This window comes from Fukomys damarensis, unplaced genomic scaffold (genome assembly GCF_012274545.1).
Source record: "Fukomys damarensis isolate Sample0158 unplaced genomic scaffold, DMR_v1.0_HiC HiC_scaffold_4, whole genome shotgun sequence".
Classification (NCBI taxonomy): Eukaryota; Metazoa; Chordata; class Mammalia; order Rodentia; family Bathyergidae; genus Fukomys; species Fukomys damarensis.
In genome coordinates this window covers 18,499,195-18,526,926 of record NW_022900916.1, presented here as the reverse complement: position 1 = coordinate 18,526,926, position 27,732 = coordinate 18,499,195, and the positions used below count along the sequence as shown (strand labels likewise).

The window sequence follows — 27,732 nt, the reverse complement described above, 5'->3', positions numbered from 1 at the left end:
AATTGATACTGTGTAATAGGAAGAAAAGTTTAAAAGAGTAGGGGAAGTGGGAGGGGCAGGGGAAAGGTGAAAAGGGAAAAGAAAACTATGTAAAAAGGAAAAACATGGAGACATTGTCTTTGTAATCAGGGAGGGGTGGAGGGGGTAAAGGGAGGACCGGGGAATGGGGAAAAATAAGAATCAAGATAAGTCTTGCAAAGGTATAAGATCCCAATAATGAGTGTAACTGCACTGTATACCTAAAATGTACCCATAAACTTAATAAGGATTAAAAAAAAAAAGGAAACAAAGTCTTTGTAAATAGGGTAGCATGGAGAGGTTGAAGGCAGGGTAGGGGAATGGGGGAAAAAGAAAAGAACCAAGATAGATTATGTAAAGGTGCAAACTTCCAATGATGAATGTCATTATATTATATGCCTTAAATGTACCAATAAAATCAATTTTAAAAAGCAAAGTATAAGATATAACTTTTCAAAAAAATCAAGTACCTCTCATTTTATTTTTAAAATACATATGAACACATGCTACATATTTACTTTACTCTAGAGTCTAGGCAAAAATGATTCTTTCCTTCCTAAATCCATATATTTGTTTGCTAGAACTCTTTAAAAAGAGGTACACACACACACACACACACACACACACACACACACACACAGAGTTTCCAGTGTATTATGCATGCTAAGTTTGGATCTATTTCATCAAATTTTCCAATAAAAATTTCAGAGGAAACGAAATTCATACATCGATGATCCCACTGGGGCTTGTAAAGTGTCACCTCACTAGTTTCCCTGGAAAATCATCATCCTTCAGCTTCACTTTTATTCTAGCTAAAAACAGCATACAGGGCCTCCTAGGATCTCATCCATTTTGTGTGGTAAAGGAGAGCACCTGTTCCTCAGTGTGTAAATTCTATACTTCCTAGAATTTATATTGAGTTCCATGATAAGAAAAAAAGCTTTCCTACAGCACCCAAAAACTTTCTAACTAATGATTCTATTAAATGTGTGATTTAGTTACTGAGGCCTTGGACTGCATTCTCACATACTAATGGAGAAAGCATACAACTGATTATTGAGTATTCACAATAGACACTCTTGTAAATGATTTACATTAATTTATTTCTCTCCATTTAAATTCTATAGTAAAGGTGAAAATAAAGGTAATCGTGGTTCCATAATAGATAAGTACCAAAGGCTGTCTTCTTAACATCTCATTTGTGAATTGGGCATCTTGGTTAATCAAGAGTCTGTCTGAATATTTAACTTTCTTATCTACAGTCAGCGTCACAATTAAATGATGATATTTCTTCAATACTTGGTATTATGAAATGGTCATGTGGCAGGTGAAGATATTTGGGGAATTCCGAAAATGAGTTTCTGTTGGTTTTTATAATGGAATGAAACTTAAGAGCTAAAATACTCTGCAACTGTGAATGACCACTGATGGACCCTTTAGCTACCTGAACCCTATTTTTCTCAGCACATAAAAATTCACGATATGTAGCAATCCCTTCAACTTACTAACACTTTAATGCATAATTAATCAATATTAATTTGATCAGCTTTTGTTAATCAAATGCATATATTAATAAATGGTTTCTTACTAGTTATTACATGATTTTATGTATTGTAGAAAAACTATAGAATACCTTCCTTCTGAATCTTTTGAAAGTGTCTTACCTCCAATTACATGCCCAAGGGAAATGTAAAAAAAAATAGGGTAAAGTCACTTGTACCAGTTTGTCTAGCTACTTCCCTGAAGTTATTGGAAGGACACATTCTACAGTTACATGTTTTACTGAATTAGCTTTCTAAAAAATAATCTATTCTTGAGCATTTTAATACATAAACAATCATCCTTTCGAGGTTAAACGAGGTCACAAATAAAGATGGTGTTATTTATATATAAGTAATTTACACATTAGCTTATACATAATGTTGGTCACTCTTAGAGTTTTGTAATTTTCTAAATAGTATCCATAGACATTGATTCTCAGCTCGGGGTGGTTTTTCCACATAAGGTACATCAGTAATGCCTGGAGACTTTTAAAAGTCACACTAGAATAGTGTTGCCAGATCTAGCCAATTAAAATACAAATACAGTTATATTTGAATTTCAAATGATTATCCAATAGTTTTTTTTTCAGCTTTAATTGAGTTTATTGGTACATTTTAGGGATACAGTACAGTTACATTCATTGTTGGGATCATGTACCTTTACATGGCAAGTCTTGATTCTCATTTTTTCCCCTTACCTCTGCCCTCCCTTCACCCCCTCTTCCCCTTCCCATCTATAAACACTTTATTTTCATCTTTTCATTCTCTCACATTTTTTTCTTTTCCCTTTTTACTCTTCCCCTACCCATCCCACCTTCCCTACACCTTTAGCTCCTTTCTTCCCATTTCTAAATGTCAGTAATCTTATTAGAATCTTATGCATTGTTGCAGATTATTCACACCAGGGAAACTATTCGGTATTTACACATGTGTGACTTATTTATTTCACTTAGGAGTATATCTTCAATATGTATCCATTTTCCTATGAATGAATCTATTTTCTCGTTCTTTATGGCTGAGCAATATTCCATTTTTGTGGTTTTTCCAATAGTTTTAATTGATCAATAGTGTTTGTTTGCTTGTTTGCTTGTTTCTGAGATATTTCTTTGTAGTTCAGGCTGACCTGGAACTCATGGGGATCCTCCTGCCTTAGTCTCCTGAGTGTTGGGATTACAAACATGTGCCACTAGGCCGGGCTTCGATCAATATTCTAATCAACAATCAATAGTTTTAATTTTTAAAATATGGTCTATGCTATATTTTTATATATTAAAATATTATTTGCCTTTTGTTTTTATAGTGAACTGAAAGCTCTGTGTTTTATCTGGCAACACTAATGGAGTTTGGCATTGCTACAGTTGTCAGTGAGTAGAAGCTGGAGATTTTGCTAAATATCCCATGCGGTTCAGGACCACTCTCCCTCTGGCACCTTCATCTTGAATGCATTTATAATATTTCACTGATTTTAAATAAATAAAAATAATTAATGTTTAACGAGACTTATCCAGCCCAAAATGTCAATGGTACCGAGGTTAGGAACTCTGATATGTATTCAAGCTATCCCTTCACTTCCTGTAATAGTCAGTGTCTTGGATTTTAAATTTTACACAAGTGAGACTGATCCTGTACTTTTGTATTTGAACATTTAAAAAATAACATTATAGGTATGGATATAGGGATATATAGGATATATAATAGTGCCTGTTTCCATCTTCCATAAATTCTAGGTAAGAGGTGGTGTGTAAGTGCTTTTAGAGTTAATATCATTAATTACTGAGGAGCACTCTGTTTTTAAACTGAATTTCACTTAAATTCTAATAAAAGGACAAACCCCTTTAGTATTGTTTTTGAAGTCATAACACATAAAGCATAAAACTAAAATATTTATCACAATTTTAGAGTTAGTTTTGATAATACAAAGAGGATTAAGGAAAAACTTCATGATCTTAAATTTCCTAGAGTCTAGACTGTGGAGAAACAACGGATGAAAATACATGAAAAGCTCAGTAATTTCTAAATTACGGCTACAGAAACCTAAGAAGGTCACTTTGATTACGTGCCAAAAGAAGAGGGCTCAGAATCATGGTGACAATCAGAGCCTCCTATTCTGAGACTTGCTTCTGTAATATTTTCAGACAACTCTATGGAAGACTTCCAGTTACATATCCATGGGATTTACCAAGCTACCAGTAAAACTGGGCTGAACTTTCTAGCCCTGCCCTGCAAATCTGTATCTCCTTGTCTTATTTTATGAAAGAGCTCAATCCTTTTCCCTGTATGGACAGCTGTAAATTAGAAGTGTCACAATTCTTCTGGCCTCTGCCAAGTTACCTATTACCCCTAATTTGTGAAAATAGCTTCTTTCCCTCTCCCTCTCCCCAAACGTGCAGTAATACGAAATAACTCCAAGCCATTGGCTGACCTGAACCTTGAATGTGAAGTGAATCTGGTGTGTGTGCATAATTCGCATCCTCCTCACCACCGTGCCTAATGCTTCTGCATGTGGTCAAAGTGTACACGGTAGCATTATCTTGATTTACCACCAGGGTCTAGGTAAACAATCCTTGGCATCAACAAAATACATTCTAGTAAGTGGGGGGACTAGTCTATGTAAAGCCAGAATACGGATACAGTTAAAAATGAAGCACAAGGAGTTTGTCCCGAGTCCACAGGAGAGGTAACATCTTTGAAATAGTAACAACAAAGTGAAGGCAATGGATTCTGTGTGCTAAAAACCATTCATTAGGGCTTCTCCTTCCCCTGGAGGTGCTTTGCTGTCAGCTGCTATGTGAATACACGGATGTGTCTTGCTCTGTGGGACGCATGCCTATGATTTTTTGAAGTTTTATGTTTTTTTGATGGCATACAGCAAAAGGCAGCACATCAAGCCTGGGTGTCCACAACCAGTTTGTAAGCCCAGAAATGATTTATGAAGCAAGATTTCCAAAGTTTATATTTATCTGGAAAATGTGTGCTGGTTTTATTTGTTTTATTAAGTGCACTGAAGTTCGCAGTCAGAAGAATTAAATGTCTGCCAAACTGGACTCGAGTAAATTATTCCCCCTGTTTTGTGCCCTTGGTCTCTTAAAATTTTTAACAAAAACACTTCTTTTATTTAATGTCTTTGGAATTGTATATCATTAATCATGATATTAGTATGTCTCATTCTTCGTGGATTTCGCTTTGCAATAATATCATGAAAGAATTATTGTGTTGGCGTCTTCTTACTGTCACAGGTACAAAACAAATAAATCATAGAATGGGCAGGATAATAAAATTAAATGAAATTAAGTGCTGAAGTGCCACCATTTAAAAATAAAAGACTTCCTATAAAAAGAGGCTGTGAGTTTAAACCGAGTTCATATATCAACTGGGATATAACATCGGGTACTAAAAAGAGTTCCGGACTAGGCCAACTTTAAATTGGCTAAAATCCCTGTAACTGCCACCATCTCAAAATTACAGCGCAGAGATGAGGAAGCAGAAAGACAGACTTTATTATAATACTTGGCAGTTTATTCCAGGGATGCAATGCAGTGACAAGGCAAGTTCATTATCTACTCCAGTGAAACAGCTACGGGTAAGGTGACAGTAATTTTGGAGACCTGGCTATTCTATTTTAATTTAAATTTTACAGTGTTTATTTTCAAAAATTCCCTATCCAATTTATTTGTTATTAACAATTTCAGAATATTAGTGTGCCACTTTTGTGTTTACTGTCTCTGTCTCCTTTCTAAAGAAATATCTTTGAACTTGTCTTAATACATTATTTTCTTTTTGTAGCCCATAAACAATTAATATTAACATCATTTTGGAAATCAGGATTGGTTTTCATTTTAAAGTGTAATCTTAAAATATATCACTTTTATTAAACATCTCAAATCTCCATACTTTGCCCCTTAAATTTCTATTTTATGTTGGATGTTTTATGTTAAAAGTTAACAAATATAATACTTTTCCTATGTGAGTAGTAATGATACAGTTGTGCTATTCAATTTTAATAATCTAATTTTTAATTAGCCACATAAAGAAGTACCTAAATGTATTGACACTAACTCAATTTTGTAATAGAAAAATGAAGAACTATCTCAATATTTTCAGCGATTCACAATTAATCTTTCAGTATAACTCACCATGTAAGAGTGTTGGTCGCTTTAATTGAAATGACTAGTACCTTTTCTATGAATTACTTATTCAAAACATTCAGTCACCTATGCAAATATAATAAAAACTAATCAATATTTAATTTCACTAAACTGAGGTTTATTTTATTTTTTTCTTGGAGAGCATATTAGAAAATCTTATAAACTTTCCTGTCTCCAGCCACGATACCTATGCTTCCATAAACATTATTATTTTCCTATACCTACACCCTGTGTACATTTGTTAATAGATGACAGAATATCTCTCATTTGAATAGCTTGTTAAACATTGATTTAAGAAGTTACAAAGTGCGAAGATACCCGAGCCTTTGTATTTACTTTTTCTTTATAACATTAAACAAAGATCTGTTGCATTTTCATATTTCACAGACATAGGTAAATTATCTTCTTCATTTAAATAAATTAAAAAGTTTAGCCAGAATAGCTCAAAATTTACTCAACCGTATTTTTCTTTCTTTTTTTCCCCAAAATGTTTCTGTGCCATGAATGAACAGACCAAGTCCTCAGATCACTTGTCTTCAATAAAACATTATTGTCTTTTGACATCCTCTTGCACTGGGGGAAATAAAAAGTCACATGTGGAGAAGTTCTAAATGCTAGACAGAAGTGATCCTTGGAGGGCAATTTTTATCCTCCACGGAAGTACTGCAGACTTCTTCCATTAGTGTAGTTGCAAGGAGCAAAAGGTTAGAGAAGTGGGACTGCCAAGGGTACCTGAACACATAAGTCAAACTTCCTCCACGCAGTGAGAGAGTGCCAGGGTGCACCCACAGGTGCATTAAAGCATCTGAGACGAAAAACAACAATGGTAATATTTTACCTTGGAAAACACTGTACAGAGGGTGACACTTTGTTTGTGGTTGTAAGGAAGAAAGGAAGGCATTTTCCAGCTTCCCCCTCAACACCTACCATTTGGCAAAGGATGTGGGAGGTTGGACAGAACGGAGGGAGCTTTGCCTCAGTTGAAACAGCTGGGAAACAGATGGAAGCTGCAGTGAAATTTGCCAAAAGCCTCATTTAAGCCTCCTAACCATTTTCCACCAAAAATACCTTGTGAAGTGATAAAAATAGAGGCTTTTTGGTCAGCAAGTGGTGAACTTTGGACATTGTAAGGAAAAAAAAGTTAAGTACCCAAGATTATTTAAAATACAAGTTAAAAATGTAATCCCGTGGGGCATGTTTTAATAAGACAGAGTAGTAGGGTGATACAAACCACAGCAGAATCATCTATATCGTGATAAAGGTGCCCACCGCACTAACTGACACAGGTACCACTTCAACTGCAGTGACATTCCCCTCAGGTTATGATGTCAGGGAACACACTTGTACTGTATCAATTGCAACTTAAGGATTCCTTTTGTGATTATTGTAAATGCAAGCGTGCATAGTTCACTTCAGTTTAGTCACTGGATTTTACTTCAAGAGCAATTTTGGTGTGCAATTCAGGCATTCAGTAAATTGTTTTTGGATTTAAGTATTGAGTTATAGCCAGGATCTTGTTTAAATCCAGTTGTTGGATATGTAAACCTCCGGTTGTGCATTTCTAGTTGTAATGGATGTGTGTATAGAGCCATCACACTGACTTTAGCCCATGTTTTGTGTGTTTGTTTGTGTGCATACGTGATATTTATGAAGTACTTTTGAATATTGCAAAAGTTGGAGATCAGTTTCAAAGAAACAAAAATAAATACAAACTAATGTGAATTTGTTCATTCATGCTTACATAAGGGAATGTGCTAACCATGAATCATTCAAATTGAATTGCTCATGAGAAAAAATGTGCTGGCTTTGCCATCAGTTTCCAGAGTTGTTTGACTGAAGGGAAAAGAGCACTGTCTCCACATAAAGAATAACCACAAGGGGAAAAATGAGAATCAAGACCTGTCATGTAAAAGTACAAGATCCCAATGATGAATGTAACTGTACTGTATACCTAAAATGTACCAATAAACTCATGAGGAAAAAAACAAAGAATAACCAGCCACAGATTTCAGGCAGAGTATGGCTCCAAATTGGCTACAATTCTTTTGATTCACATGGAAACATGTATGCTTGCAAGAACGACTTGTTATCAGATTGTTTTGTGCAGTGACTGTGTTTGCAGTAGGCCACAGTAGCCCATGGAGTATTTTTTTTTTCAAATTAAGAAATCATTTGCAAGTTTTTATCAAACAAAACCAGAATAGCTAAAGTCTCTTGCCATGTGGATCTTAGCAAATCTGCGGCTGTCAGACTGTGTGCAGTGAACTGCAGTTTGTACTGAGAGCCAGTAGGTGGGCATTGTGTGAACATGGCCTGTTTGAGAATTCAAACTTAATTTATTACCTAGTGCACCTGGTCCTGGTGGCTTCCTATAAGGTGTAATCAACTGCTGTGTGACATAGCAGCAAACAAACACTCCTTACATTGAATAAAGGTCCCTCTGCCCCATCAAAGTGGAGGGCCAGTCAATATGGAGGCAAGTGACAGCCCAGAAATGTGGTAAGCTCATGAGGAGGAATTTTAGACAGTGCCAGGCACCAGTCAGTGATCCATCAAAGGAGTGTGCCAAGATATCCATGCAAACCTCTTGCTGCTGCTGATAGACTAGGAAACTCGACATCTGGTCAGCATAGATTCTGGTAAGAGTCAAAACAAAAGTGTTTACGTTAAAGTGCCTTGTCTAATGGATTTCCATTATGCAGAGCCTTCTTTAGTTGGACTTCCTTCAGGCACACAGAAAGGAAAAGAACACTGATAAAACAAATAAAAATAGTTTTTGGTAGCTCTTGGTGTAATTATCAGTGGATGCAAAAAAAAAAATAAATGTAGTGTAAAACATCATTTATAAGCCATGCCATCCTATTATCCTTGTCAATTAAAATGTTAATTTTTGTGACCTTGGGCAATTCCTAATTTTTTTGCATTACTTCTTTAAATTCACAGAGGAATTATTATATTTTTTTCTGAGAAAGGTGTCAGAGCTTCTGTGTACATGCTTAAAATTAATTAGAAATGAGAAGCAGTTCTTATGAGAGTACTAGGTTGCATTTTATCTTGATTATGTTGATATTTCACAAAGGATAAATATAAATGATTCACAAGACCTTGCTATGATTACTTTCTACTTGGTACATGCGGATTCTTTTTCATTATAAACAAATACTCTGTTCTTTGGTGTATTAAGAATACCGTCTAACCTACATCTCAGGAATATTATAAGAATAAATGCTGCATGCCAAGGTTGTCATGGTCTTTCAAGAGCAAAGATAGAATCATGTACCCCAAGCTATTTTTATTTTTACACGGCATTGTAAGATTTGATGTTGCGAATCATTAGTGTTAGGTATTGTATAGCTTAGTTTTACACACATATATAATGAAAAACATACTTTTAAACGCTGTTCATATTTTAAGTCATATGAACACAATTTTATTTATAGATTCCACATTGAGCAAAGCACGAGATACAATAAAGAACATAGCTCATGTCATCATAAAGATCAAACATAGAAATTCTGAAAAATCAGTAAGTACATAAATACTTTCATGTACACTCAGTTTGAGCTTGAACTTTTATAGCTCAGTTGCTAAACATTTGCTTGCTAAACTATTCATGCACTGAACTGCTACCTTTCTGAAAAAATCTGTATTCAGTAATACTTAGGGCACAAGTATATATGTTGGCAAAAGTTTTATATCCAAAAGTGTTATCTCTTGAAGCTTTACTTTATCATGTTATTATAATACCATATTATGAGCCATCACACTTTTTGATCATAATTTATAAGGACAGAGTAGAACAGCTGAACATTTCCTCAGTTAGGATGTCAGTTATTGAAAGGCAGTTACAAAAATTAAGAAATATATCTCACCCTATTGAGGTGAAATTAATCTTCATATTTTTGTCCTCTACTTGTCCTCTGTCTAGCCCCAAACCTGAAAAAGTAGTTACTTAATATCTGAATAATATTATTCAGTTTTGAATAAACATATGAACACTAATCATGTTTTTTATTTGTTTTTTTTTTATATTTTTGCAGACTCCCAGGAAGGAAATTACAAGTCAGAAGTCAACAGCAAACCCAGGAAGGAAAGGACAGCTTTTACCAAAGAACAAATCAGAGAACTTGAAGCAGAATTTGCTCACCATAATTATTTGACCAGACTGAGGCGATATGAGATAGCAGTGAATCTAGATCTCACTGAGAGACAGGTAAAACTGGACATTGTCATTATAAGATCTTTCTAGTTGCTGTGAGTCAACAATACTCTTGAAACATTGTGAAACATCTAGATCTGTGATTCTTAAACCCTAGCTGGAAGACTTGGGAATTATTTCATGATAAAGTTTTTGTTCAGCAAAATGACAAAATTGAGGATAATATAATGATGTTTGAAGGAAAACTACGTTTATTGGGTTTAGGAAAGGATCTTTGTTCTGTGATGATAACCTTCCTGAAGATTTTTTTGTTGTTGTTGTTTAAAAGTATTGCTTTATTTAATGATATCATTTAGTGTGGAATTTCATATGCTTATATTTAAAGATGTTCTTATTTGACAAAATAAAGGGTCAGCAACCCCAGGTTAGCTTCCTGCGCTGCTCAGGATAGTTATGTTATGGTGCAGCAATACATTAACCCTCAAACCCCAATGGAATAACAAAAGAAAAAAATGTTCATTATTTGCTTACTCTCCATAAAAGCTCTACGAGTTCAGCTTTCCAAATAATCACTCACAGGCGCACCCTGCCTTTCTGTCATCCCGACATGTGGTGTCCCTGGCAACCACAGGAGGGAGGAAAGAATTGGAAGTTTGTGCACTGACCTGCAAATGTTTTCACCTGGAAATGACCCATGTCACTTCCATTTACACTCTAATGTTCGGAAATAGCCAACTGGTGTGACTTCAGGGAGAGAAGGCTGGAAAACGATGGGAGGTGAGGGCTCACAGAGCATTATAAATATTTCTGTCACACTACTCAAAATATTTTTGAAATTGTATTGGTCTCAGGAATTTAAAATTCTGGTACACACACAATGACCACTTTGAAAGCACTAGTGCTCTATAGAATACAATTCAGAAGGGCTAAATAATATTTTTAAAATTAATTACATCTTGGTCTCTTTTTTGGGCGACTTATGATTTGCTCCATAATTACTCACAAGGTCTTTTTGTAGACTCTGATTTTCCCTAGGAGAATGAAGCCTACTGATAGCTAACAGTTGCTGATCTTTAGAAAAACATTCCTGAGAGGCAAATGCAAACATCTTTATGGACAGTGCAATTATGATTGGCACTCTTAGGACTGGAGTTTCATTTTCTCTTTGAGTGTACTTACTTCCTCCCAGGGTCCATTGGAATCAAGGAAATATCAATGGTATGTAGGCAAACACAATGTATCTTTTAAGGGAAACTTGTTTTATCTAGTTTCTTACATCATCCTTCTGTTACTTTTTATTTTTTATTTATTTTTTGGTACCAGGGATCGAACTCGAGACTTGTGCTTGTGAAGCAGGTGTTGGAACCACTGAGCTAAATTCCCGGCCCATTCTGTTACTTTTTAGAATTCAACTTTGGAAGTTATTTCCGGGTAATGGGAATACACAGAGTAACACGTTTTTGTGGTTTTCTTTATTGGCAGTTTATATTTTATTAAATCCAATGACTAGCACCTAAGTTATAGAGCACAATATGTTCTTCCCTTGAACTTCACACAGGACGTTCTCTCTGTGAGAATACAGAAAGCAAGATAGACAGTTTGCATCACCGGAATTCTACCTATCTATTTATTTACTTATTTTTAAATGAGAAGAGCAAAATAAGGAGGGCTGGTAATTATACCTCATTATAGTGATATAGATATCTTAAACTGAAAAAAATTGTACACACGTTTTAAATAATGCATGAAAGAAATAAGAAGCTAAGTTGAATTCCATTCTACAGAAATGACAGACACATCCTTGTGCTCTCAGCCAAGAAGCAAAGTTGAGATTCTGTGCTTACTAATCTAGGACTAGTCCATGGTTATCCCTCATGATTTGTCAGAGGTCTCCTTGAGTGTAAGAATAAGTTATTTTTAGAAGCTGTTCTTCAAATCTGATTACAGACTTTTGAAACTATTTTGGATATTTCTTTCTTCCTAATGGACATGATATCCTATTAAACAAATTCTACTCAAAAACTTATATACATATACACAAGTACAGAACTAATTTAATCACATTTTCAAGGTTTTGTTTCAATTTTGTATATGGCTGAAGCAAACAACACAATATTTGTGACTCTGAAACACAGCCAGCGTTCAATTTGCTCCCAATTTTGCAGATCAGACTTCTGGACTGGACTTCCCTGTGTCAGCTAGTGGGTTAAATAAGTGCTAACTGGGCTTCAGCCAGGAGATCTGGTCTCTACTGCATGGGGTCTTGTCTTCTCCTGGGCTAGCTGGGATGCTTCACTGGGTTCAAGACTCGAGTAAGTGAGGATGTTTTAAGCTCCTTCTTGCATCATGCTTGTTAATGCTGATTTTTCCAAAGGAAGTCATCAAATCGAGCTTGGTGTCAATAAGTCACTAGAAGACATTCCTGAAAATACCTAGCAACAGAATCATGAGGAAATAAGCACCAAAATAACATTAAAGATAATCAGTTTTTCAAACAACCGAAAGTTCAATATTTTAGTGAAGATTATCCTTTTTTCCATAAATGTCTATTTCAGTTTTGCAAACTAATATGGAAAGATGTATATATTGGAATCTAAACTCCTCATCAAGAGCAAATCTTAAGAGGACAATTATGTGCTAGTCAGAAAGCACTGATTTATTACATTTAAAACCTGATTGAATATCCAAGAATTGTCTCTTGGAATTATACATTTTTAAAGAAGTGATAAACTTCTTGATGAACAAAATAGAAAATAAATGTACCTGCTCTTTCTTCTACTGAGATTTATATGTCATAATACATATGAAGGCATTTTTAGTATGAACTATAAAACATAACTCTCACCTAGAGGGGAAATAACATTCCTGTGCAAGGCATGTTGAATTATTTCATTGATAAAACAAATATTTGTTGAGCTAGGTGCTAGAAATACAATCTTGTGAAAATAAGCTAAAGAAGTAAATCCTACAACTCACAGAAGAGGCAAAAATCGAACAAGTATTAACAATTTTGGTGAGTGCTAAATGTCGCACGAAAGGGCCACAGAGGGCAATGTTCCTGGTTGTCAAATATTAGTATTACTCCTACACTTCTGTGCTCAGACAGTAACTTAAGAATCTTGAGGCTTTGTTATTATTCCCTGGGCCAAGTTTTACTAAGCTGAAATCATCAGGAGAAAATAAAAACATTGTATGCTTCAATTATCAATTTTGCTATTCTTGAAGACAGAAGGTATGTTTCCCAAGAAGGCTGGTGTACTTGTCCCAGCTAAATGTTTTGCATCTTAGAGATTGGCCATTTACCATTTTGGACATAGTGTTATAAAATGAATACCTTTAAATCCATTTTCTTTCAATTGAGATGCAGTGCCTTTTACTAGTTTGGGCTGATATCGGAAGACTTGGTAAGCCAGTAAAGAAAGGAAGTTTCTTTTTCTTTTTTTTTTTCATTGAGTTTATTGGTACATTTTAAGGATACAGTGCAGTTACGTTCATCATTGGGATCCTGTACCTTTACATGACAGATCTTGGTTCTCATTTTTTCCCCTTGTCCCTGCCGTCCCTTCACCCCCTCTTCCCCTCCCAATTTATAAACATTTTATTTCCATTTTTTCATTTTCTCCTATTCTTTTCCTTTCCCTTATTCCCTTTCCCCTACCCTTCCCATTTTTCCTATGCCTTTTGCCCTTTTCTTCTTATTTCACATTGTTAGTTATCTCATTAGGATCTTATGTACTGTTATAGGTTATTCATACCAGAGAAGCTATTCTGTATTTACACATGTGTGACTTACGGAAGTTTATTTTTCACAGTCCTAGGGCTGGGAAGTCCCAGGTGAAGGCACTGATAGAAGAGGAGTCTGATGAGGATCTGCTTCCTCACAGCCAGCCGCAAAGCTGCAGAGGCCAGCAAGCTCTCTGAAGTCCCTTTTAGGAGGGCGCTAAGTCCAGCAATAAGGGCTCTGCCTTCCAACGGCCCCACTCTACTGCCATCACCCTAGGGTTGGGGTGTCAGCTTTGGAATCTGGCTATAAAATAGGGATTCAGACCTTAGCACAGCTATACCATTACTTTGGTTTTGCTCATGATTAGGTTTCACTTTAGAAATAACTGAGATGTATCGAACCCTCAAGAATCACTCAGTTCTTCATTTTCTACTTCCTACCTGAAGAACAGTTGTAAAATCTCACCACAAAATGGCAGATCCACATTTTAATCTTCCATAATTCAATGTTGGGGGAGTCTATAATTCTCTTTAGACTTCACCTATCAAAAAAAAAAAAAAACAGGAAGAAAAAGACCAAAAAAGGATACAATAAGATTATTCCTTGTTAACAAATAGCAATTAAAGAAAATAATTTTAAGTTAAATAAAAATGATGAACCTAGAACGACACTGAAATTTTAATTACACAATGTTGTTTGCAGAAGAGTTATGGGTCCAGTAATGTTCCAGCTGTTGACTTGCAACATTCACTTTACAACCTGTTTTGCTGTACTCTTCAAGATGAGAAGCTACTAATCCGTAGCTGGCAGGGTTGGTTAACAGAATCCTGCCACCACAAGATATTTTTTCAATTGTACACACTGATTCTGGCCTTTCTTCCCCACACAGTTAAGTTTGGAGAAGGATATTGCCAGATTTTTAGTAATATTTCATGGTGGGAAGAAGAGAGAAAGCAGCTGCTTGAGTGGATCAAAGAAGTCGTAAAATGGACATGTTAGAGCTAAGGCTGCCAGATACAGATAGAATAGGAGATCCTTACACGTTTTAAAACCCTTTCCACAGAGAAAATCAAAGGTGCTACGTGGCAGGTTTGTCAGTTCTCTAAAATTACCGAGATTAAACAGAATGAATTCATGATACCTCTGCCAAGATAAGTGGAAAACCCCACCTAGTTGGATCAAACTTGAGCAGAGGAAATGAGAAACGTTATGCTTTGTTTGTTACTCATAAATCATTAAATGGCTCAGTGCCAAGTATTCGCAAAATAGCCATCCAGTTTTTGCATGATTATGAAGGACAGTTATTTTTCTGCCAATATAGAGTGATTTGTCTTTTGCTCCACATTTGTGTACAAGTTTTCTCCTTCATTCATTCTAGTAGTGATTCTAGAATATCTTGCTTTTCTTTACATTATCGATTATCAGTCATCATAACAGTAACAGTTCTTAGTAACAGTAAGCAGTTTTCTTTGTTTAATTCTTCAGATTCTAGCCATTTTTAAATATTAGTAATTATTTAACTACACTTGAAAAAGTGAAAATAATAGAAGGTAAAAGATAACAGGTGGTACAAGAGAAGAAATCTTCGTTTGAAATGAAAAGAGACATTTTTGGTAACTCTGTTTGTAAGCAAGCAATATATATTGATAATGTATGATGAGATCAAAGTCCACACTCATAATTACCCCAAGTTCCATGAAAAAGGTTAGGATAGATGAAAAGTAAGTTAAAATAGATAATAGTAAAGCAAAGTTCTACAAAGGGTTAAAGTTTCACTTGTTTCCTAATTAATTTTTAGAAATATTATCTGTATATTAAAGTAAAAGACTAAGATATAAACCATTATCCATAACCATTTAGAAAAGTGTGAATATTCAATATGGAGATAACACAACAAAAAATCTTAGATATAAGGGAAAAGAAAAAATGTGAGAAAACAAAAAATGAAAAAAAGTTTTTGTAAATAGGAAAGGGAGGAGGGTTGATGGGAGGGCAGGGGTTTGGGGAAAAAATGGGAACCAAGACCAGTCAAATAAAGATACAAGATCCCAATGATGAATGTAACTGTGCTGTATACCTAAAAAGTACCAATGAACTCAATGAGAAAAAAAACTCTTAGAAAAATGAGGCCTTGCCACTTTTGAACTGCCTTTGAGAATGAGTCTATTTTCTTCTGAAATGATGAATTCTCTTTTTTCTTGTATTGCTGATGCACAGATAGATAAGCATCAGTCTACCTCTATTTGTCCTCTGTATTCTGATAACTCCTCATGAAAATTCAGCAATGCATTCAATGTGGAATGTATTTTGAGCTTTGAATCACTTTGACAGTTCTATTTTCTGATGTGCATATATTTTGATTCTAAAGCAGTAGTATAAATCAAATAAATGAAATCATTGTGATAGTGCAGTCTTACATGTGTTCTGATAAAAATTTAAACATTAAAAATATTAATTTAGATTGAAACATAATAAATTCCCAGTGCCCAATAGCTCTTTACCTGTGAAAATTATGAGTTGCTTTGTTTCTAGGAGCAAAGAATCTATATTTATGTTTTACTTAGATGATGGTTAGATGAACAAGCTGCTAATTAAAACAGTATATATTGAGATAATGTGTTGCTAATCATTGTTAAACATCACAGCATTGGTTAGGGGAATGTTGAAAACAAAGGCCAATCCTCCACTGGGTTGAAATAATTTGAACAGGAGAGTTAACAAGCGGTGGATCAAAGTATACAATTCATGTCTTCAAGTATTGTTATTCAGGCATTTTACAGCACAAGAGAGGAATGCAATGTTGAAATTACTTTTGATATTTTACCTCAGTTTTCTAATTTTATTTATTTACAATATAGTTGTGAACAATGTCAGTGAAATAAATGACATGTCTATTTTTCAAACCTTGTGTGGAAAATAAGGAGCAGTGAATTTTTGTTATAAATTAATATTAATGAACAAGGCCATTTTCATTGAATTTCTTCTGATATGACAGCAAGGGAGATAATTGTTAGTATTTACCATCTCTTTGACAATTCCAAAAGGCTAAATTAGGGCCAGTTAGTCCTAAGAAAGCAAAAACAAACAAACAAACAACAGTCAGTCCTCTAACAACCCTGTCAAATTATGCACGAATAAAATCTGTACACACAAGAAATTGTTTCTTAGAATATAGAGTTCTGCAGGAACCTGGTGACACAGACAGCGCCAGGCTCCATTTAATGGAATCTACAAGCACTGGTGCACTTCCTATTACATTTGAGAAATGGGATTTGATTTTAATATCAATTAATGGGGATGGGATAATCTATAACACATCTTTAGACTTTGGTAGTATGTACATAGGACATTAAGGATAGAGAAGATACTGGGCTTCATTCTTGGTTAGGAAGATTCTGTTTAATTGGTGCTCTCTTCAGAGAGCAAGACCTTTTCATCTCATTTCTGTGGGGATAAACCCTAGGAGGAGTGTGTGGGTAGAGTTTGTGTGCATGAGATGTAGATTTGGGACTGAACTCCGTTCCTGTCAATGTTTCTCATATAGTTTCTGTGTATGGTATTTGTTTAACTAAGTATTCTTGGTAGAATCTAACAATTTTGTTCATTGTATGATTGGTTACTCTGTCTTCATTTGTGAAAGAATAATGAGATATGTAGTATTAGCATGTAAATGTATCCATAAGACTACATTTATTTGTAGAGAATTTCACCTGTTGCTCCTGAAGACTCATTTCCAATTCTTTATGTTATTTGTCTAAAGATGACAATAACCAATGTATATTGTTGCTTTACAAACACGAGGAATCATGAGCCTGATTCATTAGACTTATAATTAAAGAAAAACGAAGGATTCAGAACTGAAAATTATGGAGGCAGGGAAAGGATTTTCAAGTTTTTCACAGTGCGCTAAAAATGAGAAGTAGCCCTGTAAAAGGGAACTCACTCTTTAGCAAGGAAAGATGTCCTAAACTCCCAACCTCCCAACCCGAATATACTGCTGTAGCAACGGCAGAATCAGTTAATGAATCCAACATACTTATTGGAAATAGCAGAAGGATTATTTCTTTTAATCAGATAAAAATTATGTATTCAAACAGGAAGAGTACAGAGACATTCTTTTCCTTGTTTTTCATCCTTATTTTAAAGCATTCGGTTCTAATTCTTCAGTTTGACTACTGCTTTGCTGTTGAATTACTTGGGAGAGTTTCTAGTGCCTTGGGTTTCCTAGATCAACTGCCATGATCAAATATAATCACCGAGGAGGCAATGATTAAATCTGAAAATTGTATTTGTATGAGTACTCTTTGCATGTTTTCACATCTGAATGATGAGAATAAATATTTGCTAGACAGTGTCTACAGTATTTCAAGAGCCCGGATAAAAATGGAAACAGTTGGAATATTAAGTTTACAAATTCCAGATGTTTGGAGACATCTGCATTTGTCACTGAAATTTTCAGTTTTCATCCAGATGTTTAGTGTTATGTCTGCTTGTTTCCTCCAATGACAGACATTTGTAGAATTATATAAATATGGGTTATGGCATTATACAGGTTGAAACTTTCATAAAACTATTTGCCTCTGAATGCCTTAACATAAAGGCGATTCATATTTGATTTTTGTTACCTTGTGATATGTTCTGAACCCTAAGAGGAGAAATACTGAGAACTTGTATACACAAATCTGAAATATGAAAGACTAAATTAAATGATCTAAAAATCACTATTTAGCCAAGGACAACAATTATTGTCCTTTAAAATATTTTTATAAAAAGCAAACTATGTCAGGTATAGCAGTGAGTGTATGAGTAATCCTGGCACTCTGGAAGGCTGAAGTAGGATGATTACAAGATTCCAATCAAGCCTGGGCAATTTAGGGATTTAGTAAGACTCTGTCTCAAAATTTAAACATAATTTAAAAGCTGGGGGTATTACTCATTGCGAGGACAGTCCCCAGTACTTCAAATAAAAGGACAAAGGTATGATTTCTGGATTCTGATATATATTGGTTAAAAAATAAATTACAGTAAAATTCGATTCATCTTGTCTTCTGTGAAAGACTAAAACATGGGAATTTTTTTTACTTATTTAAAGAGTGGTTTGTTCACCCAGCCAGTGTAAACACTAAATCCTGTTGACTAACAGAAAAAATGAGACTTCATCATAAGATGTGAAAATCAAAATCTATGGCTGTGAAATTTAAATGTTAGCTATTACTACATCAAGCTATTACACAATTGACATTTTTATTATGATGATTTTTTTGTTGAAAAATGTTATCCGCGTACAGTGACATTAGGGGAAAATAAATTTTAGTTCATATCATTTGATTTCATAAAAAATAATATTTTCTCACTACACACATTCGTAGGACGTGTGTAATTGTTACATGTAAATTGTTAATCAAACTGTTCAACGTGTATATTTTTGTATAGAGTCTTACCTTAGATCTAAGCTTGAAAATGAAAAACTATTAAAAATCATTTTGCAGCCCTTTTCCAAAAGGTTGGAGAAGACACAATTGACTTGAAGCATGAATGAGATGAAAAATGTTCACAAAATTCCTACATCATGCTCAGAGAGTGCCACTGCTCCTTTTAGTTGTATGGGAAATACGTGATGGCTCACTTTCCTAGAGTCTACTGTTTATCCTGAGTTATTTAAATCTAAAAAAAGACCCCCCAAAAACCCCAAAAACCAAAAAACAAACAAAAATCCCTCAGAAGGTACACGGGAGACTGACAACAGCAAGAGCATCACATTTCCAGAGAACAAAATGATTTGCTATGATAACTTCGTGGCGACAGGGCCTATGGGCACTGAGAGTAGGGATCACACTCTGTACTATTTCCTGGCCTGTGGGAGAATCTTTTGGCTGTAATTATTAAAGATATTCTGTAAAATGTAAATATGATCTGAAGCTAACTCTTACACAGGTTAGTATATTTTTGAACAGCTGAAAAAATAGCCAATAAAATTTCTATTATTTCAGGGCTCCCTTGTCTTGGCTACAAAAAGCTTAAGGGTGGGAAAGGGGTTATATTTATTGTGTGCTTCTCGCTCTGACCCTCTCTTCTTTGATCTAAGGCAATACAGTTATTAGCCATTTAGTAATATTTTAAATGTATAGTTTTAGAGCCCAAATCACCAAGAAAATCTGAGATTATTTTCAGTCCATATGATTTGAAAAGATTTTATATGTAATATGCTTCTAAATTGTAGTAAAGATTATTAGAATGCTTATTTTAAAAGATGAATACATCAGGTACATGGATAATTATGATTTTAGCCATTTAAAAAACTAAAATAAACCTACTTTTTTTCATTGCAGCTAATGAAGCTGGCTTGAAGTCATATTCAATTAAAATATAAAGTTTCATTATTTATGAATCAATTGTGGTATTTTTTTCCTAAAGGTAATACTTATTTATAATCTGGATTACTTTTGTAGGTTTTTATTTTATGATACGGTGTTGTTAATAAATACATTTCCCCCAAACCTCACTCCCATTGTTTCAATTTACTCCAGTATTTTATAACATAGTTTAAAATAAACCAGGGTGACATAACATTTGGAGATCTGTACCTTTCCTTCCCTTTCTGTAAGGTGAACCTTGTATGTGTCACTTGATTTCTTGCTTTTATCACTAATCTCATGAAGTTCTGGTATCAAATATGTAATCTAACATTTAAAAATTGTATGAGGTTTAAGAATTATTGTGCAGTTTCCAATTGCTTTTATTCTCACATGTATATGCATGGACCTGTACATATTTATTTATAAGTAGCCATATACATACATGTATTGCTACTATTGACAACTATCCTGTCTTTTGTCAGTTTGTGTTTTAAAATGGTAAAATTTCACATGGTAGTCATAAAAAAACCCAAATAGGCTGTAGTATTTCTAAAACCAGTACCATGTTTTTACATTTTTCTCATTTTGAAATGTACATCTTGTACAGGAATTATAAAATTACTGTGTCCTTTTTCCTAGTGAAGGAAATAAGTACTCATTTTAAGAGATCTATTCCTCTTATTTTCCCATGAAGGTTATTTTAAATGACTTTTAGTGTCCAGTGAGGAGGAGGAGGAGGAGGAGGAGGAGGAGGAGGATGGCTTTATGTTTTCTTCCATCTGGAATTGTCGGAGAAAATAACCCTACAGACATTCTTGAAGGGCTCATTATTCCAATATTACAAATATGAAAATTGGAGTAAAGAGGAGTATAATTTTCTCAAATTCACACAAAAACTCAGAAGTAGAGCCAAGAGTAGAACCCAGTTCATGTGGAACAGATCTAATGCAACGTGCAATGTCAAGCTTGCAAAGATAATTAAACTGAGTAGTAAAATTACCCAAATTACAGTACAGGAAAATAGTGTCATATTTACAAACCTAATTATGTTGAGTAGAAGAATTACCTGAATGATAGTAATCATTTGAACACAATTCATATACTTTATATATTTTTAATATATTGAGTGCCTTAAAAATAGGAGTTTGCGATATACCAGGGACCAAAAAATGAAAACGGAATCTGGAAGTGAACCAGTCTCCAGATTATATCCTGGAACAACATTTTCCATCTGTGTAATCTTAGGCAAATCACTTTACCTTTGTCTCAATTTCCTCATCTTGAAAATGAAAATAATATTAACATATCTGGGAAAAGTACATTACACATAATGCATACATGACACCAATAGTATAGCTGTATATTTCAAAGTGGGTATGTAATAAAAGGCACACAGGGATCTTTTTGTTTAGCAAGTAGTAGCAATACTTGAACACCCATCAACTAATAATTGTAGTTTGTTTTGTATTTTGTAGTGCTGGGAATTGAACCCAGAGTGCTGTGCATGCTATACAAGCACTCTCCCACTAAGTTACTCTCCTCCCCTTTCTATCAACTAGAATTTACACAGGCTTTCTCACTTGGTTTTCTTTATTGTCATATAGATACTTGTAATATACAATATATGGTTTGAATTGTGGCCCAAAGTGAAACCAGTGAAAGTCCAGAGTTCAGGAATAACTCAGTTCAATATTTCATTGTGCCACGTTTTGGGGAAACCACGTCAACCATGATAAAGTGCTGCAATTTGGAGGTCAGAATATAAGTCTATCTTTGAAAATTCAATATAGTTCAGTGCATTTTGTTCTTGGAACTATACATTTATAGAAATTGATATTATTTATCAAATAAGAATGAAAAATATTCAAAATATTTCTGATCCGTATCTGCTATGAAGACATAATAAAATGATTCCGATAGAATTTATCACAGGTATAGAATGTTAATAAAGTAACAGGAGAGAGGGCAGACCTAAAGTTAAGTACATATGGCATTTGTTTCATGACAGTGCAATAGGAGTAATCAGTGGGGAAAAGTGGACTATTAAATAGACTTAGGAGAAGAAGCTGTTCACACCTGTTAAAGTAAATTTGCATTTTTATTAGTGCATGTTTGCAGTGCATGATTACATTTATTGTGAGAAGTTGTATCATACATAATACATCTTAATTCTTTCCTTTTTCAATCCCTACCCCTCCTTTCCCTCTGCTCCTGTGAATTCTTAACCGCATAATTTCTCTTGTATAAGAATTTTTCGTTTTATTTTATTTTTTAATTTATTTTATTTATTTATTTATTTTTTTTTTTGAGGCAGGGGGCAGGGTCTCCCTTTGTAGTTCAGGCTGGCCGGAACTTCCAGTGATCCTTCTTCCTCAGCCTCCCAAATGCTGGGATCACAGACATGCGCTACCTCATCTGGCTGTTTTCCTTAATGTTTTCCTCCTCCCATCCCTCGTCCTCCCTCCCTCCTCCCTTCCTTCCCTTTCATTTCTCTGTCTCCTTCTCCCTCCCCTCTCTGTCTGTATCAGGAATTGAACTCAGGTCCTTGGTGGCAGAACCACTGAGCTAAATCCCCAGCCTCTTTCTTCCTTCCTTCCTTCCTTCCTTCCTTCCTTCCTTCCTTCCTTCCTTCCTTCCTTCCTTTCTCAATTTCAGAAAATAAATCATAAAAGACACCACCACTTCCTGACTCCGCTCGCTCTCTCGCTCTCTCTCTCTCTCTCTCTCTCGCTCCTCCTTCTCTCCTTCCCTCCCTTCTTAGGCCAGAATTCAACCCGGGCCTTCATGCTAAACTACATCCTATTAAAAAATATTTTGGGGGGGCAGTGTTTTGCTAAATTGCTGAGGCTGAGCTTAGTATTGAAATGCCCCCTGCCTTAGCCTTCCAGAGTACTGGGGTGATAAGCTTTTTTCACCAGACCCCATTAAGATTCCTTAAAGAAGATGTAAAATAATTATCATAGAAAATAATTCATACATTTGAATATATTAAAATTTTCTAGTCATCAAAAATAGTCTAAGAAAAAAGAAATAGCATAATTGAGAGTGTAGAATAACTGTATAAAACTGAAAATTATAAAATTAGAATTCAGTATATAACTATATATACTTTATATAAAGTATACATAAGTATATATATACTTTATATAAAATATATAAAGAATACGATTAAATTCTAAAAATCACTTAATGCAGAGAAGTATATAGAGATATTTCACAAAGAAATAATATGTCACAAAGGGGCCATAAACATCTTAAAGACATCTTACTTCAGTAACAATCAGGAACTGCAAAAGAAAAATATATTGAGATAATATTGATACATTAGATAAATTTAAGATGGATAATTTCAAATATTGGCAACGATGGAGGTTAATGAGAGATTTCAGTCACTACCATGGACAGGGGAATTAAATTGATACATCGTTGGGAAACAAAATTTCTAAATTATTGTGGTAAAATTAATGTTCTTATATCATTTTTTTCATTGATGAATCTGATATATACCCAGACACATTCTATCATGTGTGTAGCAGAATATAAGTATAATAACATATTCACCAGTAGCATTTATAAAAGAAAGAAAATATGAAAGAAATTCATGTATCCGTGGACAGTAAACTAGATAAATGTTCTATAATGAAACCCTTTGGGATGTCATGGAACAGTAAACAAAGAACGAGTAAACATTAACATGGAGCAGGCAAAGGCATTATGTTAAGAACATTCCAGGCTGGGCACCTAGATCAGCGGCAGCATGCCTGACTTGCAAGATTAAGGTCTTGAGCTCAATTCCCGGTACCAAAAAAACAAAAATCAAAAAACAAAAAAACGACTCCATTTTGACAAGTGTAAAGGGCAAATATTAAGCTGCAATGTTTTATGCACATATTATTATTTAAGACAGCTTTTATATTTTCAATTCAGACTTGTGATGATTTTACATAAGATAGACAGCAATACAATGTAAAAGGAACACTTAGCTCACAGTGAGAAATGCGCTATGAAAGAATCAGATTCCTCCGTAAGCAAGATGCAGCGACACCGATATTGTTCTGGCTCCGAAACTGATGGTCATTAAATGAATTACAATGAATTACTTTTTTTTTTTTTTTGCTTAAAAGACACACATATTAAATCTATCGGGCAAATTCAATGAAGGTGTCGAGAGAGAGAGAGAAATCTCTACAGAGCTGATACGAATTTTACAATGTGGATTAGCATTTAATAAATGTAGATAATTTTTTCATGACCATATTTTGGGGAAAGTATTCAGCCCTAGGTGTGCACAGTGAAATAGCAGTGCGGTGTGCTGAAAGACAAAAGGAGTGTCTCTGCCGGGTAGAGGGTTGCTTCGCGGTAAGGAGGTAGAAGCCCCCCAGGTCTTCGGGGTGGAGGGTGCAGGTAGCTCATGATCTAGGATAGTTGGCGTCTTGTGCACTTGACCATCCATAGGTTTATCTGATACAATCCCCTAAAGATTGGGGACCGTCTGGGCCTATTATGGCTCCAATGATCATTTCTTAAAATTTCCTTGATGAATTTATCTGGAAGTAGCCCCACCGTAAGCCAGAGAACATCTGTAATGACACGAGTGACTTTTCAGATACCGCTGCTCCTCAGCGACAACTCCTTGAATGTTTTACATAGGCTCAGGAACTGACACAGGTGTCAAGTCGGAGACGAACTTGGGGTGGTGGGGAGATTTTGACCCAGACCAATGTTATGCTAGCTCTACTTCACAGAAACTCTTCATGGAGCCAAATACCTCCGAGCACCTTTAAATGATGGCGTTCTTCCCCATTAGTTCCATCTTTCTGTCACCTGTAGAAAATTTGAAATAGAGTAGCTTCCATGCTCCTTCTGAAAGTTTTTAAATGATAACGACCCTGCAACTTGACTCGGTTCCAATGGTGAGTTGTTTCTCACGATCATCCATGGAACTGTGTTTCCCCGGGGACGCGAGGAGAAGGCTGTCCGTTACTGACTCTCTGCCGTGTGTTCCGCTCCTGCTCCAGGTGAAGGTGTGGTTCCAGAACAGGCGAATGAAATGGAAGCGGGTCAAAGGAGGCCAGCAAGGCGCTGCAGCTCGAGAAAAGGAACTGGTGAATGTGAAAAAGGGAACCCTGCTCCCGTCGGAGCTCTCGGGGATTGGCGCCGCCGCCCTGCAGCACACGGGGGACTCTCTAGCCAACGAAGACAGTCACGACAGCGACCACAGCTCAGAGCACGCACACCTATGATGCACACCGAGAGGACGGCTCCATTCTCAGGAAAGAAACACGCAGATGGCAGGCCTTCCCCCCACACCGTTTACACAGGGATGACCACGGCAGCGACGGTCTCGGGTCTGACTCGTATGATTTCTAGAGGGTTCGTGCTAAGTGCCACTTGTCGAAGATGCTCTAACCGTGAAGATGGAGAAGGCGAACTCGTTTTGAGTATTTCCAATATGTTTGGTTGTATGTATGGCGGTGAGCAGGTGTGTGTTTGCTTTTGCTTGCACTGAAAATTAAATCGCTATCAAGAATAAATCATGAAATAGTTTTTTTTCCCTGAACAGCCACAGTGCCTGAAATCACCAAGTGGATAAAAAAATATGTATTTTAACTCTGTATATATTACCTTTAAGTCATTTTTCTGTCTTCACTAATTTTAGCAATGCATTCATACTAGCTACAGAAAATAGGCTCTCACACTGACCACCAGAACCAGCTTCTTGTATTTTTTATACATTTTTTGTCATTCAGAGACAATCAGTATGTGCTTACCTGTGTTCAAGTAGAGAAAAATACAGTAGAGTCTGATAGGACATATTCTTGTACCACAGACAAAACAAATCTTATGTTGCATTTACTATCAACTGCTGCTAATACATTATTATAAAATTTACCTAGCTCCTCAACTCTTCCTATCTTATAGCTTGAAAAAAATTTAGGATCATAGGCAAATCGGTAACTTGCAGAAAGAGCTTTGTATGGCGGACATTGTCTGATTTTATTTCTATAAAATATTAGCTGTTATGAATATGATTTGACTAATGAGGAAAAACTTTCTTCCTGATTGGCAGTGGTATTAGAGAAGGGACAAAACAAAGTTGATCCTTTGAATAGACAAATGACAACAAAATTCTGAGTGCTTTCAAATTAAATTCATTAAAGATAACTATTTTTCATATGTGATGTATTCATACAGAACAACAGTCTTTGTATTTTGTAAAAACAAACATGTTTAATAAATGATCCTTTGTAAATAATTTTGGTCTCCTACTGTGATTCCTTAATTTTAATTGATTTTGTTATGTAGGCTCAAGAAAGTTCCAAATTATCTGCCCTTGTGTGCATCCAGATGGGTGTTACTGATGAAACATTTGCATTTTTTTATTTTTGGATTTTTTTTATTACTGTAGAAAAAATGAATCTTTGGGTAATCAGAGATCACCTCAGAATAGGAATACAAGACTTTTCCCTAATTTACAAAAAAAAAAGTCATGTTCATTTATGGAGTTCTTTATGAACCAAAGATACAAGTAGGAGAAATAGCAATATTAATCACCACAATGAGGTAAGGAAAGTAGTAATAGATTTTCAAAGTTTTGTATAAAATATGTGAATTAATCTAGTGTTATTTTAAGGTCAGAATGCCTGGAGTTTTGATGTGAAATATACACTAAGTAAGCTATGGAGAGTTGCATTTTGGGTCATGCATGCTTGTATAGGCATTGAGTGGCTAAGTCCTACTTATAACTTTATCATATCCTATTACCAGTTCCACGCTTTATCTCAAAATGCTTAGAATTATTGACAGCAACCCTTGCCTCCCCAATTACTCAGAAAGAGAAACAGAGAATAATCAGAATAAATTCCTGAAGTCTTATTACTGCATTGAGTTCGTTTGCTTTCAAATGATTGAATGGAAAAAATAGAAGCAATACTTTCAATTCATCTAACATGATACAAAGTATCCAAGAAATGAAAACAAATATATTTTGTGTATTACAGGTTTCTTTCGGTAATTGTTGATCTCTTCAGTTAGTAATGTTTCTGAACTAACACTAGGGAGAGACTATGTGGCTGAAAGCTTTCTAGGCATAAAAAGACCACCTTGTGTCCTTCACTGAATGAATACAAAGTGTATTTTCCTGATGATATCCACTTGGGTGGACTGATTTCCTTATGTAGGGTACGAGTTAAATTCAAAACAGCTTGACAAATTGGAGAAGTGGGAAGATATAAATCAAATCGGGTTCAAAAGGGAAAGAGAAGAGGATAATTCATTTGGGCAGGAAAATAATTTCCAGAAGTAACAGGAAAGGACTGCTTAGGAGTAGCTAAAGAGCAGGCTAAAATGGGCAGTGATTTGGGACAACATCAGAATTACAGTTTTGTCTGACAGTGAAGGAGAGAAAAGTGATTCTGCATGTATGTGACTTTTAGGAAATGTGAGGCATAGGTTAGTAGAGAATTTTGAGTTGACATAAAATTAAGATTTGACTCCAGATAACAGGACAAGATAGGAAAAAATCACAAGGCTGACCGAAAGGCACATTTTGTTTATGACGGATGACATGGTCCACCACGTTAGGTGCTCTGCACATTAGCACATTTTCTGTACATTGACAAATAAGCAGAGTAATATTACTTAGAACTTACCTTTTGTGGTAGTCTTCTCTCTTCAAAGTAGTACACAGGTTAGCTATATGTTACTCTCTTTCTAAAATTAAAATTCTTTTGGGAAAATTAAGATATTCTCATATATGCTCAGGGTTTAACTTGCTCTGGAAGTGCCA

At 35.2% G+C, this 27,732-nt stretch overlaps 1 protein-coding gene across 1 annotated transcript in view; it reads left to right on the top strand.

The window, feature by feature from the left end:
* Positions 1-26,168, top strand: part of Meox2 (mesenchyme homeobox 2) — a 78,860-nt gene extending 52,692 nt beyond the window's left edge. The window contains exons 3-4 of the mRNA XM_010643343.3: positions 9,745-9,917; positions 24,962-26,168. Coding sequence (XP_010641645.1) covers positions 9,745-9,917; positions 24,962-25,186 — 398 coding nt within the window. The 3' untranslated portion in view covers positions 25,187-26,168. The remainder of the gene's footprint in view (positions 1-9,744; positions 9,918-24,961) is intronic.
* Positions 26,169-27,732: the final 1,564 nt, after the last annotated feature.